Raw genomic sequence first — 14,682 nt, forward strand, 5'->3', positions numbered from 1 at the left:
CGCTAGTCATGGTTTGAAGAAACAGGTGTGTCAACATCGCATCTCCACCGGGATGTTGTACTTTCAGCCATGGCCCGAAGCAAGTATCCTCAAACATTTTTCTTTGTGCAGGTGAAAGCTTCGACGCAATTGTTTTGGCCAGGCTGACTTTATTTCTTAAGGTCAATTGAGCTGAATAAAAGTTCTACAAAAACAATAAACATACTAAGTTAGATATACCAAAAACTATACTGTAAAGATATACCAAAAACAATAATAAACATAAAGAGTAGTAGTTTATTCTTCAAACTTAAATTTGCAACACTGTGAATTTCTTATTTGTCTTTGTTTTTTGGTTAAAGTAATGCAATTCATTCAAGTTTCAATTTGCAGAAGAAGAATAGTTTCTGAAAATGAAAATCGCAACACGAAAATGACAATCGCAACGCGAATTTGACTATCGCAACGAGAGAATAAAATCGCGTTGCGATTTTGTCGTTGCGATTTTTATTTCGCGTTGCGATTCTCGGTTGATTTAATAAGCAATCTAAGTGAAATGGTTAATCTATTATTGAAATTACCAGTAAACTTATCATCAATTTCAATATGAAAAACCTAATAATAATGCAAAAATTTCAAAAAGAAAATAATTAAAAAAACTAATCATCGGTGGTTGATTTGGTTGATTTTCCATTTCTGATTGTGAGGGTGGCTCTGAGAGATGGAGATAGACGGATTTCGTCGGAGATGGGGACGGATTTCGTCGGAGATGGGTGAGAGAGTGAGAGATGGAGATGGAACTGAGTTGTGATTTTAGGTTTTAGGTTATGAGTTGCGATTACGGGATATACTATGGACGGTTCAGTGTTCCAATATATTAATATTCGTGTTTGGAATTTGAAAATAAAATACGCTTTGCGATACTAATGGCGCTTTGAAAATCGCATTGCGACTATATATTATCTCGTTGCGAAAGTCAGTATCGCGTTGCGAAATTAAGTATCGCGTTGCGAAAGTAAGTATCGCGTTGCGATTTTGTATTATCGCGTTGCGATAGTTAGTATCGCGTTGCGATTTTCCAAATTCGCATTGCGATTTTCCAAATTCGCATTGCGATTTTCCAAATTCGCATTGCGATTTACTTATTCGCATTGCGAATTGGGAAAATCGCAACGCGAAATTGGAAAATCGCATTGCGATAGTCATAATCGCGTTGCGAATCTGGAAACTGATTTGCGATAATGGAGATCGCGTTGCGAATTAGCGATCGCATTGCGATTTTGTTGGTCATTTTGGCAAATCCGGAAAAAGTTGGTTAAAATCGTATATTATATGAGATTTTTGGTCACTGAGGTTATTTTCTCTAATATTAATGATTGCAATGAATTACCGAAATTCAAACAATATTGGTAATAAAAGAATTGTTTTATTATTTGAGCTTTCGAGTTCGAACATCAATGTCAGAGATATAAAAATTTAACGTCAAATGATTAAAAATCATCTTTAAACATATAATATCTTATACTTATTCCCAAATGAATAAAAAATTCATAACTAATTAAACCTCTAGATTTATAGAAAGCATTGATTTTACATATGAACATTAACTTATATGGTGTCTATCACCCCAAATTATAAATTTAAATATTTAAATTATTTATAATTTTATTAAAAATATTTTTTTTATAAATTCTAAATCTATCTCCATCCTTGGAAAGGGGGTATAAGAGAAGAAGAGAAATACTCTTAATAGGTCCAAAACACATAACTTAAAAAAATATGAGGTAATAAAGATGAACAATATGACCATCGGACCAATCTATAGCCCATGATCTAAGAAAATATAAGGTAACAAATATGAATAATTTGACCAACGGACCAAATATGTTTACTCAAATATAGTTTTTTTTTTTAAATAGAATGTATTAAACATATCATATTAATTATTTTTTGTATTAAACATACCATGCCGACAGTGGGTAAAAGATGATAATATCATAAGCTCACCGTAATTAACAAACTATAACAATGGTAAGAGATGAAGCAGTGGGAAAGAAAGAAGAGATTTGGATTTTGGGTGGTGCAACTCATACTAGGCAAAGAAACAACAATTGACGCATCTCTTTATAAAACTGGTATGAATTCTATAAAGCAATAACTTGAAAGAAACAATTTTACAAGTATTCCCACTAATCATATAGAACCAAAAACAAATCAATACAACAACACTCACCACCACCATTACAGAAAAGATAAAAACGATGTCGGGCCCTCCTTCCAGCTTGTTCCGTGAGTTTCTCGCCACTGATTGCAGTCGGTGGGGTCATCAGATCCCTAGCAGGAAAGAGGAGTAAAGTTTGAGCAAACCCCAAATCAGAAATGAATGCTCGACCGTTAAAACATTTAACTCTGGCATAGGATACACGAGGAACAGTTGAGGGTCATTAAGGAAGAACCATCATCACTTATGGTGTAGGGTCCCCGATCGTTTTCCGCTCGAATTCCTTGATGGTGTTGGCCAGTTTCTTCATGTTATCGTCGTAGACGTAGGGTAGTTTATTGAACCAGGTCACATTGTTCTTGGACGATGGAGGGATGAATTCTCTGCAGAGCTCCTCGTGTACGGTAATGGTGTTGTGATAGTGATAGTAACGAATCTTTCTTTCGGTTTTATGTAATGCTTTCCCGATCACATTCTCCGACATGTGAACGCCCGTGGCGTACGCATTCTTTGCCTGAATTGCATATTTCCTGTCACGGCGAATTCCAGTTCTTGATTCCCGAAAGAGCAGCTTCTCGAATCCCCATTGCCTGCGAGAAATCATATGGGATAAATGAATAACATTAACATATGATTTGAATGAGTTTGATTCCTTCTGCAGTGATCTAATGAACCTATGTGACCGAACCGTGCTTAAACTCAGATCCAGATCCAGGACTTAAAGTGAAAAATTTATTATCATTTTCAAGATTGTCTTTAATATACTATCGTTTTCGAGGGGAGATGGTGACTGAGGAGATTTACCTGGAATATTGTTGAGAGGAATCATTCAAGCAGAGCACACTGGACATTGGGTTCTGCTCAATAGTGAACTGTGTATAATTGGAGAACTCATTCAACACTGATTCCAAAATGTTTCCATCTGGTAAATAGATATACTCGTCCACGTCGAAGAAGAATGTCCAATTAGCAGCATGTCGATAGCGATGCAAGCAATCATTCACAACCAAGAACTGGTTATAATAATACCCATCGAATTGCGCCTGGTCACGGATATCCTGAACCGTAGCCCTTCCGGCACGCACCCAAGGTTCGAGAACCGCCCTGACCTCCGGCGAGACACCACCAGCATCATGAAACACGAAATGCGAGCTCGGTCCAAAGAACCAAGCGTGGTAAGCCATCCATTCCCTCATCCTATCGGCGTTGAGGTTCCCATACAGAGACGACCCACAGTATAAATACTCGTACTGAAACGGTGGGTGGTACTTGGCTTCATTGTAAGATCCCGACGACTCCTCCAGCGCCGTGAATCTCTCGTACTTCCTGGGGGACTCGCCGTAGTAGGCGTTGATCATCAGCTTACCACCTAGGTTGTCTTGGTTTGGGTTGAAAGGGAAAGTGCAATTCACCACCACCACGGTGTAAACACGCCCATATCCCCAATCGGGAAGCATTTTGTAAGCCAATGCTCTAAAAGAAGAACCATTATTCGAGATCCACTCGCATTTGTACCATGGTCGACCGAACACGTGAACGGGTTTCGAAGCCAAACCCACCACCGCGAACGTCGTGGAACCGCCCCTGTAAGCACCCATCTGGACAAACAAGGCGGCCGCATTACCGTGAGCCTCGAATACACGTTTATTTGGATCTCTGGGTTTAGCTTTGGGATCGGAGTAGTACTTCTTTTCAGCAACCGGAGTAGCCGTATAAGGGAGCGATGCATTGGTGGACAATAAGCTAGTGGAAGCGGCGGCGGAGGCGGCGACGGAGGCGAGAGAAGTGGCCGAACAGGGACGTGTGGCGGTAGAGAGGTTCTGCAAGTAAGGAGGGAAATTCCAGAGAAGCATAAGCAAGGTGAGAGCTAACAATGTGACAACCAAAGGTTTAGTCTCAAAGCATAGGAAAAGCTTGCCAAGGGCGGAAGGGGCGGTTGAGGGCGGCGGTTCTTTCCTCATTGCGGTGTCGGTTGTGGCAGAGAAAGTGATTTTGTAAAATACCCGAAACGGCAAGGAACGAAAAGGATCAGACCGACAGTTTTTATTTTATTTTATTTTCAGTGAGTTGGACCCCTGCCTCGGCGTCACTCGTCTTCCTAAGCAATTAATTTATGAGGAATATTTATCATAGAAATGGTACTGGTTAACATTTTAGGTCTTGATCTCCAGTAATTTACCGAAATGACACTCTAGTTCTAGTTACCCAAGAGTTGGGGATTTGCTATAGGCTTTTACAACGGCTCCCTGAAATGACAGCAATCATCATCCACCCATTTATTTCACTAACAGTGAATTATTACTGGTAAATTATGCGTTTAATATTTAAATTATCAGTTTTGATTTATTTTAATACTTAAACTTTCATTTTTTTAAATATTAACGTTAAAATTTACTAAACTTTAACTATGATTTTAAAATTGAAAGTTTAGGTATTAAAATGAACTAAAATTGATAGTTATTTACTAAACATGTAATTCACCCATTATTATTATAATTTATTTTGCCTTTACATTAAAGTAGAGTGTGCAATTTCGGATATCGAATCCGATCCATTTCAAAAATTCGAATAAATAGTTATCTTCATATGATTCGAAAAATCATATATCCAAATTTTTGGATCAGAATATGAATATCTGAATCCGAATTTAAAATTTAATTTAAAAAATAATTTTAAACTTTGTGATTTAATATAACTTATTTGATATTTCTACTATATTTTAATATATTTAATTACTCATAGACAATAAATAATTAAATATCTTAATTTTTATTGGGTTAGAGCTTTAATGAATTAATGAGTTACTTATTTATTGGGCTTAAAGGTATCTAAAATCTAAGGGCCCAATTTATTTTTCTTCTTCAGATTTTTAAATAATTCGAAATTGAAATTTATCTTGTCTTTATTCGATTTGATTATCCAAAATTTTTCGGATATTTTATTCTAATTATCTGAAAATAAAAAAATTGTTTGAATATATGAATTTTCAGATCAAATCACTGGATCAACTTATCAGATTGATCGAATTAGATCTTTTTGTAAACCCCTAAATAAAAGGAGTCAATGGATGGCAAAAGGTTGAGTTTTTTTTTCAATCCGATTCGATTCGAAAATATGTATTCTTCATCCGAATTTGATATGATCTGAAAATAATATATTTTCTAGCTGATCCGACCCTACCCAAAAAATATATATATCCTTCATTCGACTTCGAGCTGATATGAATTTTTAGCGTATAAATCTAACCCAACTAGATTCAGTATAAAATAAAGACTTAATTAAAAAATAATATTTTTTAAAGAAATCACATTATTATCCCCATATCCGGAAGGGACAAAATTTTTTCAACTCCACTCAAACTCAAATCGGCTTGATCTTACCCTTAAAAAATTGGCATGACCTAACTTGATCCCAAAATTATTTTTAAAAAATCGACCCTATCAGATCGGATCGAGTCAGAGCCCGTGAATTTCGGGTTCAATTGAGATCCTAATTCAATTTTTTTTAATTCACTTATTAATTTCAATTATAAAAAATATTATTTTATTAGAAATTTAAATTTGAATACTTATATCCGTAGAATTTATGTATATTCTCAATAACTAAAATAAGGGTAAATTGCACTATTGGTAACTGAATTTACTATCTCTCCTATTTCACTCACTATATTTTTATTTTTAATTTACTATTGAACTTTATATATTTGACTTTTTTGGTCATTCCACCATTAAATAATTAAACGGTGTTATGACATGACAACATACATAAAAATGACGTCTTTTTGAATTCCTTAAAAAATAAATTTTAGATTAAAACAACGTCGTTTTGATCAAAATACGATCATATTATAACGCAGTTAATTATTTATAGATGGAGTGACAAAAAATTCAATCTATAAAGTTCAATGACTAAATTATAAAAATAAAAAGCACGACAAGTGAAATATGAGAGAGAGAGTAAATTTCAGTTGTCAAACATGTAATTTATCCTTAAAATAATTTAAAAATATACTCTCTTTGTCCTATCAAAATTGTCCTGTTTTAAAATTGTGCCATTTGAATTGTACTTATGAAAAATTAACAATTTTTACTAGACACATTTTTCTTGCTACTTTTTTTCTAGTTTCACAATAAAGTAAAATTTAACTTTTTTATGATAAAATTATCGTTTTAATTTTTTTTAACACATCTCTCCTACAAAGTTTTTCTTCTTAAAACTATATAAAAAAAGTCACAATAAACAATATAAATAGTAGTAAGGGAGTAATACTTCATAGTAGAGATGTTCAAAATCGGGTACCCGATTTTTTGGTACCCAAAATTTTTGGATACTAAAGTATCGGCCCGTGTCCCGACCAATGACATATGGGTATCCATAAGTCGAGTATCTGTAAAACTCGAGTACCCCTATTTTCAAGTCAAGAGTACCCGGATAAATATTTTTATTTTTTCTTTAAATTATATTATTATTATTATATATATATATAATTCTAAATTTTAAAATTTAAAGTTCTATAATATATAATTCACACATAAAATTAAAAAAAATTACATAATTGAAAAAATTATTAAATAATAAAATAAAAAATATAATTATATTTCAAGTGTTTAGAAGTTAAAATAAATATTTTAAAAAATAATTTAGGATGTTAATGTGAAATAATTTAAGAAATTAAAAATTTAGAATGTTATGGTAGTAAAATTTAAGAAATTAGGAATTTAGAATATTAGAGTGAAATAATTTGAAAATTATAAATAAACATTTAATATAAAATAAAAATATATTTAATAAATTGGGTACCGAGTCGGCGAGTACCCAATTAAGTAACATTTTGTGACCAGAGCCTAACCCGAAAATTTTAACGGGTCAGGAATCCGACCCACAAATATGGTATTTTTAAAATAAATACCCGATATTTTTTAACCGGATCGAGTCAATCGGGTCAGATATTTTTGAACCCCTACTTTATGGATAAATGGTCGAGATAATGTAAGTGAGATTTTTTAATTTCCAATATAGTACCCCGGGGATTATTTCTCCATCTAGGGTGAATTGAATAATACCAACCTAAAGATAGCAGGTGCTCCACGCGTCTTCAAGCTAAATATGAAGACTTAACAACTGTATGCCATCTTTAGGTTAATGAAGAAGACTCCACGACTACATGACGTCTTCAGGCAAATTGAAAGACCCCAGGAGTGCATGACGTCTTCAGACAAATAAAAAGTCTTAATTCAAAAAATAATATGGTGAATACCTTATATAGAGAAATTATTTTTCCTACAAACCTATATGGACAAAAAAAACAACAACAACATTATTATTTTATTTACCCAAATATTTGTTTACTCTTAGGAAACCAGTATGTTAATGTATTTAGATGTAATGGATTTATTCTCATGAGGTTACTTGATAGGTAGGATGATCCAAAAATAAATTTAATGGAAATGTTGACAAGAAAGATTAATGTGTGCAAGGAATGATGTGTGCGTGGTTGTTTGGTAAGTTGTGTTAAAAATACATTAACATACTGGTTTTCCAAGAGTGAACAAATGGTTGGATATATATATATATATTATTGTGATATTTTATTACACCTTTAGAGATAATTTCTAGAAACTATCATGTCTCTATTAGAAATGGCCTATGGATATTATAAACTATTCATCAGTCAAAACCTCCAAACAGATCCACCGTTTATCGAAACCTCTTAAGAACTTGTTTCCTCTATACCTCTGTTTTGAAAATCGATCGATTCAACCGGGAACGTTGTTACTCCGATTCAATCTAAATCGGTTGAACCGTTATTAGTGAACCGGCCAGAACTGTTGAACCGTTCGAACTGGACCGGCTGAAAACCGAAAAAAAATAGAAAAAACAGGGAAAAACCGGGATTTTTGTTTTTTTAAAAAAAAATTAAACCAAACAACGTCGTTTGTTAAACGAGCCAAGTCAAACTCGAGTATTGCTGAGCTCGACTCGAACTTGAAAACTTTAAAAGTAAGCTCAACTCAACTCAAACTCACAAGTTAAAAATTATCAAGTTCAACTCAAACTCGAAATATAATATTGAAACTTGAACTCAAAAAGGCTTGAACTCAAAAAAAAAATTAGAAGCTCGATTGAAGCCTAAAATTCGAGCTTGATTGAAGTGAAAGAATAGTTCACTCAATGCTCACCAAAAGGCTCCATGATTTTGAATGCCAAATTACCTCTATTATTTATAGAAGTTAGTTGTGATGCGCTTCTATGTTTCTTAGCAATGTGAGATTGTTTTGTTCTCATATTTTCTCTTTAGACTTTTGGGATGCTCTTCTATGTTTCTTAACCATGTGAGATTGTTTTTAAAAAAAATTAAATCAAACAATATCATTTTGTTATGATTTTTTAACCCCAAATTTATTTTTTAATTATAGTTATATAATTATATTTATTATTTAATATGTTTTACCTTAAATATTATGTTGTAGTTAATTTGAATATTTTTTTACTTGATTTTATGGTTTTTAACTTATATATGTTATGACTTGCTTTGAATATGACTTGTGATATAAAAAATTATTTTTTATTAAATATTTTTGGTATTTTTATTTAATTTTTTAAATAATTATGACGTCGTCCGGTTCTTCCGACCGGTCGGACCGGTTCGACCGGTTGAACCAGTAAACGGTAGCATGACCGGTTCACTAACCGGTCCGGTTCTGAAAACCATGCTCTAGACATAATTTCCTAAGTCAACTATAATATATAGACAATACCTTTAACATGTCTATGTGACTAATCGGAGTGAAATCCAAGATCTAAGTGCAAGATCTATTTAGTCAATTAACTTACAAATAGTCATAATTATCCTAAGCATGGCACCATTAGACTAGGGTCACAATAAATGCCCCTTAATGCAACCGAGATGGGGGTTGAAACCTCCATAGCCTCTATATAATCTTCTTCTTTTTCACCCTCATCACCAACTCTCTCATATAGAAACATCAGTCAACGATCGTTTTTTCGTAGGATACGGTTTTCCATCCAAATCAAAAGGGGTGAACCATTAACAATTGATACAATGAGAGTGAACAAACCTTATGACCGAGAGAATCAATTTAACCATACTCAAAAACCAAAACAACTATCCTCACCTCCAAAAAACAAAAAACAAAACTAGTTTTGCCTTCTTTTAAAACCAAAATAGCCATCCTCACCTATGTCCAGTCCATTGAAGCATGCTAGAAGTCCATGTGACGATGGAAAAAGAGGAGAAATGAGGGAATAACACAAGCAACATTGTTTGTCTTCCTATATGAAATCATCCCTCCCACCCACAAGTTTTAGGGGCGTATAAGCAAGGTTGTCAAAGTTCGAGCCTAATGCAACTATAGCCAAAGCAACGTCCCAAATACAAAAGCAGAAAAATGGCCGATCTCTCCATTAAGCATCACGACGTTTGAGAGGCTCGACCACATATTGAAGGAAGCACCTTGAGAGCTATGATGAGTCACGCCTAGACAGTATCGTCTATAAGGGCGGCATGAAAAAGCACGTGTAGTGAATATAATGGTCTTGCTAATGACTCACGAGCATCGATAAGCCTTGCTAAATAGACAAGTAATAATGGTTATAGACTAACTTTCTCTGGCATGAATACCTCAGTGAGAAATCGTGAGAAACATTCAAGTTACTCCTTAATCAAGTAATTGGAAAAACCTCCTCTCTATGAATAATATGTTATGTTTTAAATGATTAATACATGTAGGCATCTAGATATCTCTTTGTAAGCGCCCCTCCAAGAACATTCCTATCAACCTCTGTCATGTTGTCATGATATTGAGATGCCTCCATTATGTTGTCATAGTGGGATGCCTTTATTCAACATCTAAAAGAGCGTCCAGTTACTTTCTCTTTGATTGTTGAGTCTCTACTCACTGAAAGAGATGTGATGTCTTTGGTCACTAATTGCCGAAACATTGATTCGTCTATGTACCTATAGAAATATGATTTGCATGCTCGATTTAAACAATGCACAAACATTATATATTCATCAATACATTGAAAAAAATAATAAAATAACATATATCTCATATAATTGTATCAATTGAATTAAATCTAATTTGTATCATACAAGTGGATCTATTACCACTATTAGAATCATTGTAACACTCTAAACCTGATTGGGCCTAACGTGTCACACTGGGCTACCGAGGCAACCCCTAATCCTCAAACCCTATTCATTTTCTTTTCAAATGTACTGAATAGTATCATAATAAAACATAAACAACTGATATAAAAACATTTTTACAAAACCAGAGCTCCATGACACATAACATAAATCAAAATAATACATCTTGAAGTTTACAACTCAAATACATAAGTAAGATCCAATGAATATACATGCCCGCTAAATGTAATACCCCAAATATGGTCAGGACTTTATTGAAAAGATTTAAAATTTTGAAGATTTATTTGAATAAACGATAAAAGATGAGAAAATGATTTGGAATAGTGTTTTGGACTAAATTGTATCAATAGATGTATTAAGAGGGCATTTTGGTCCTTTAAGGGGGACATTAATTTAAAATATATTTCCTTATTAAGGTTTTAATAGGGAAAAAGGGGAAAGTTAAGTTATTTTACTCATCTTCTTCTTCTTCCCGTGGGTTGTGCCCTCCTCCATAACAAAAGGTAAATTTCATTTAACTAGTAATTCCTTCCGATTCTAGTTTACTCTTGTAACGTTAAGTAATATGTAAGCTTAAGGAAGGGTTAACGAAGATTAAAGCTAAGAGATGAATGTTTTATATGAGATATAAGGAAATGGGTTTTTGAATGATATGTTGATTCATGAGTTTTTATTGAAGTTTAGTAGAATCGACTTTTCAAAAGAGTGAATAAGAGATTAGAAGCAAGAGATATGATTAAAAACATGTTAAAAAAAGTAGCACGATTCTTGATTTGAGATGTTCTATGGAGATTTTAGATGTTATAAGAGGTTAAATGAATGAAAGTTAGTTGTGTTAAGTAAATAAGAGTTAAATAGTATTGTTGGAGGTAAACGTAAGATATTAGAGGGGAAAATTTAGTAAAAATCTAGGTAAGGGTATCGGCACTGATAGAAAAACATACTACAGGTTTAAATTGGTAGAAATGTGATGAACAGTATCGGTACCGATGTAAGTAGCATCGATACTAATGGGGTATCGATACTAAAAGGGAAAGTATCGATACCATGGATTACATAATGTCAAAATGGTATCGATACTGAAAGGGGGTATCAATACTATAGTATAATAGTATCGATACTGAGAGAAAGGTATCGATGCCATGCATTACAGAATGTATAAATGGTATCGATACTGAGAGAGGGTATCGGTACCATAGTATAGAAGTATCGATATCATGGTAGTGGTACCGATACTATTGAGCCTGGAACTATAATATAAGTTGAAATTGTTATAGAAATTGAAATAATGGTATTTTTTTTAGTATTATTAAAGTATAAATTTTAGGGAATATACTAACTTTTGGTATGGTATATGTCTTTAATGGATGCTTGTGTAGATCATAACTAAGCTCCTGAATCTAGCAAGAAAAAGGGCAAAAATAAAGTTGTTGAATAGCCAGACATCTATATATCTTATTAGCAAAGATTACCAGGTGAGTACATTTATTGTAATTATTTGAGATGAAGAAGATTCTCAATGATTCAAATTAGAACATTTTAATTAATGTGTGTTTATAGTATTTATTATGTTATCATTACATGTATAGAAGGAATATTATGAATGAGTTTTAGAGTATGAACTGCTCTAAAACGAATCCATAAATGAAACGCATAATGATACATTAAAGGCATGAAAAGATGCCATAAATGAAATGCATAACGGTGCATGAAAGGCATGAAAGGATGCCATAAATGAAATGCATAACGGTTCATGAAAGGCATGAAAGGATGCCATAAATGAAATGCATAACGATGCATTAAAGGCATGAAAGGATTCTTTAAATGAAAATAATGAATAATGACTAAAAAGTAATGGGAATATTGTACAGAAAGAAAAGTATGTTGGAAATACCATGAACGTTTACGATGATAGTATGAAAGAATTTTGGTTTAAATAATATGGACTTATCCAATCCTTATGGATGATATAAAGTTAGTTCAAAACCAAATAACCATGATATACTTATGTGTAAAATTAATGTTCTTTACAATGTTATGTCTTACTAAGTAAATACTTAATGTGTATTGCTTCCACGCGTAGGTAAAAGTGGAGACTATGCAAGTAAGGAGTGCAGCAGTAGCAACAACTATCATCAATTAAGGTTGACTAGTCAGTAACAGAAGGACAATCATAATTATTTTGAAACTTAGCTGGCATGTAATTGAGCTTAAGAAAATATTTTGTAATGTATTTAAAGTGATAGTTTTAGTAATGCATTTCAATGAATATTTAATCATTATGTTAAATTATGTGGATTTAAGATTTGAAACAAAATTTGACGGATTTTCAAATAAGTAAATGTTTTTAAGTGATGTGACATATGTATCTCGTGTACGGAAAGGTATACGGGAGATATGTGTTACACTAAAGCTACAATATAGTACTTTGTCGGAGATGCTGGAAGTCATGCAGTGACGGTGCTCCACGAACTGCTCAAGCTACGAACCTGCCAATAGAAAACATCCGAAGGCTGAGCTTACAAAGCCCAACAGTATAATCGCTAATCTAGAGCAGCATATGAATTTCATAAACACTAGTATGCTGAAGACATAATACTAAGCAATAAGTACAAGCATGATTCCAATCAGTGCTACCTACATAACGTCCTCTAGTTCTATCTCTCGAATCTACACCTCATGCTTCCCTTTGTCTTTTCTAAGAGTCCCACCATGAGTATACAAGTACTAAGTCTCTAACCTCATTATCATTCTATAATGCATCACCATGCCAAACATAATGATAATATCTGATATCGTAGAGAAGCTGGTACTATCACTCAACAATAAGTAAGCATCGTGGTGTAGCTCGGGGTCACATAGCATCATGAAACTCACACCTTTGTTTGCTTAATAGAGGTACCTTGGGTAGACCTGGGTCACACAGTATCAACATCTCCCAAGTATCTCAAGTGAGGTCTAGGTCACATCGCACCGACACCTTCCAAGTATCTCAGGCGAGGTCAGAGTTACATAGCATCAACACCTCCCAATACCTTAGGCTAGGTCTGGGTCACACAATATCGAACACCTTGTCTGGCTAGTCTATTCCTCTTGAGTACTCGAAACGTGTCTAGGTCACATAGCATCAGTACCACGTTCAACTAGCGACTAAATTGCATCTTGAACTGACTTGGATATATCTGAATATCATATACACTAAAGACAATCGTCCTATTCCTAAAGTTACTCGAGTCTCCTCATCGTTTCCGGAGTGACACACATATGAAATCTTAACTCATAAGGCTTTTATGGTTATCACACAATTAATGTTATTATCTCATTATTATTATAAGGCTCTCATCTAGAGCTATGCCTTAACACACGTCAACTGATGCCACACTGCAGTAGGTGAAGTAACTCGATTACTCGCTACTCAACTTATCAAAGTCAAGTGATGTCATATCCTTTTCACCTTACACTATCCCGCTCGTCCTCTTGCCTAGGATGTTATATGAGGGGTATTATTACTTATAAGGTATTTTATTCATTTGTACCTCTGGAGAGGTCTCTAAGCGTTTCATAATTTCTCGGTGATTATGGTGTTTGCAGTACACTGATTGATCCACAAGTTAGCCCGATACCTGAATCGGACTCGTTTTTGGGTAACAACACTCCTAAAGCTCTTATTGTACTCTCCCAATACCTCTTGAAGTAGTGGTACGACTTATCCATGTTCGGTTCACTGATGTTCTTGAATCACCACACTCTTCGTCGATATTGAATCTGACATGTTTATCGTACCCCTCATCGGGTATCTAATGTACTGATCCTCAATCCCAACCATCCGTATACGTCCTCGATTGAAGATATTCTGGTGTATTTTGCTTAATATGGTTACACCCGGTGTAACCTACTCCTACGAGTGTTTTTAGGTATGTTGGATCATTTATGTCCCTCACGGACTAAGTCTTACTATTACGGATCGTTCTTAGATCTTACGGACTTTAAACGGGTCAAAAGAATATTCAATAACACTTAGGGACCTTTAATAAATACAAATCCATCCTTTTTCATCGAGCAAAACAAAGAAGGGATCTATCATTTCTTTCGAGGGATCGATCATTTTCTCTAAGGGATCAATCCTTTTGAAAAGGGATCAATCCTTTACTCGACAGAAACTTTAGGATCGATCCCTTTGGCCTAGGGATCGATCCTTTTTCTGGGAATGACTTGCTTAAACTCGGGAATCACTCAAAATCACTCCAAACGACATAGGTTGGTTTCTAAACTTATTCTAAAGTTTTAGTAAGTTATTTAGGGTCATTTG

General features: G+C 34.0%; 1 protein-coding gene across 2 annotated transcripts; it reads right to left on the reverse strand.

The window, feature by feature from the left end:
* Positions 1-2,080: 2,080 nt before the first annotated feature.
* Positions 2,081-4,263, reverse strand: LOC120136416 (galactan beta-1,4-galactosyltransferase GALS1-like). Of its 2 annotated transcripts, XM_039152468.1 has the most exons (3): positions 3,005-4,263; positions 2,436-2,790; positions 2,081-2,313 (listed from the first exon to the last, which is right to left on the reverse strand). In XM_039152468.1, the coding sequence occupies exons 1-2, from the start codon at positions 4,159-4,161 to the stop codon at positions 2,445-2,447; spliced, it is 1,503 nt and encodes a 500-aa protein (XP_039008399.1). In that variant the 5' UTR covers positions 4,162-4,263; the 3' UTR covers positions 2,081-2,313; positions 2,436-2,444. The 2 variants fall into 2 exon arrangements, with proteins under 2 accessions (XP_039008399.1, XP_039008398.1); XM_039152467.1 differs by having other exon boundaries at positions 2,081-2,790.
* Positions 4,264-14,682: the final 10,419 nt, after the last annotated feature.

This window comes from Hibiscus syriacus, unplaced genomic scaffold, assembly GCF_006381635.1.
Source record: "Hibiscus syriacus cultivar Baekdansim isolate YM2019G1 unplaced genomic scaffold, ASM638163v2 tig00110630_pilon, whole genome shotgun sequence".
In the NCBI taxonomy this organism is placed as follows: domain Eukaryota; kingdom Viridiplantae; phylum Streptophyta; class Magnoliopsida; order Malvales; family Malvaceae; genus Hibiscus; species Hibiscus syriacus.

Excerpts from the sequence above, each read along its gene's own strand:
- LOC120136416 (XM_039152468.1), bottom strand. The coding sequence starts at position 4,161 with ATGAGGAAAGAACCGCCGCCCTCAACCGCCCCTTCCGCCCTTGGCAAG. Across the intron at positions 2,791-3,004 it reads TCCTCTCAACAATATTCCAG|GCAATGGGGATTCGAGAAGC; the intron begins GTAAATCTCCTC and ends GATTTCTCGCAG.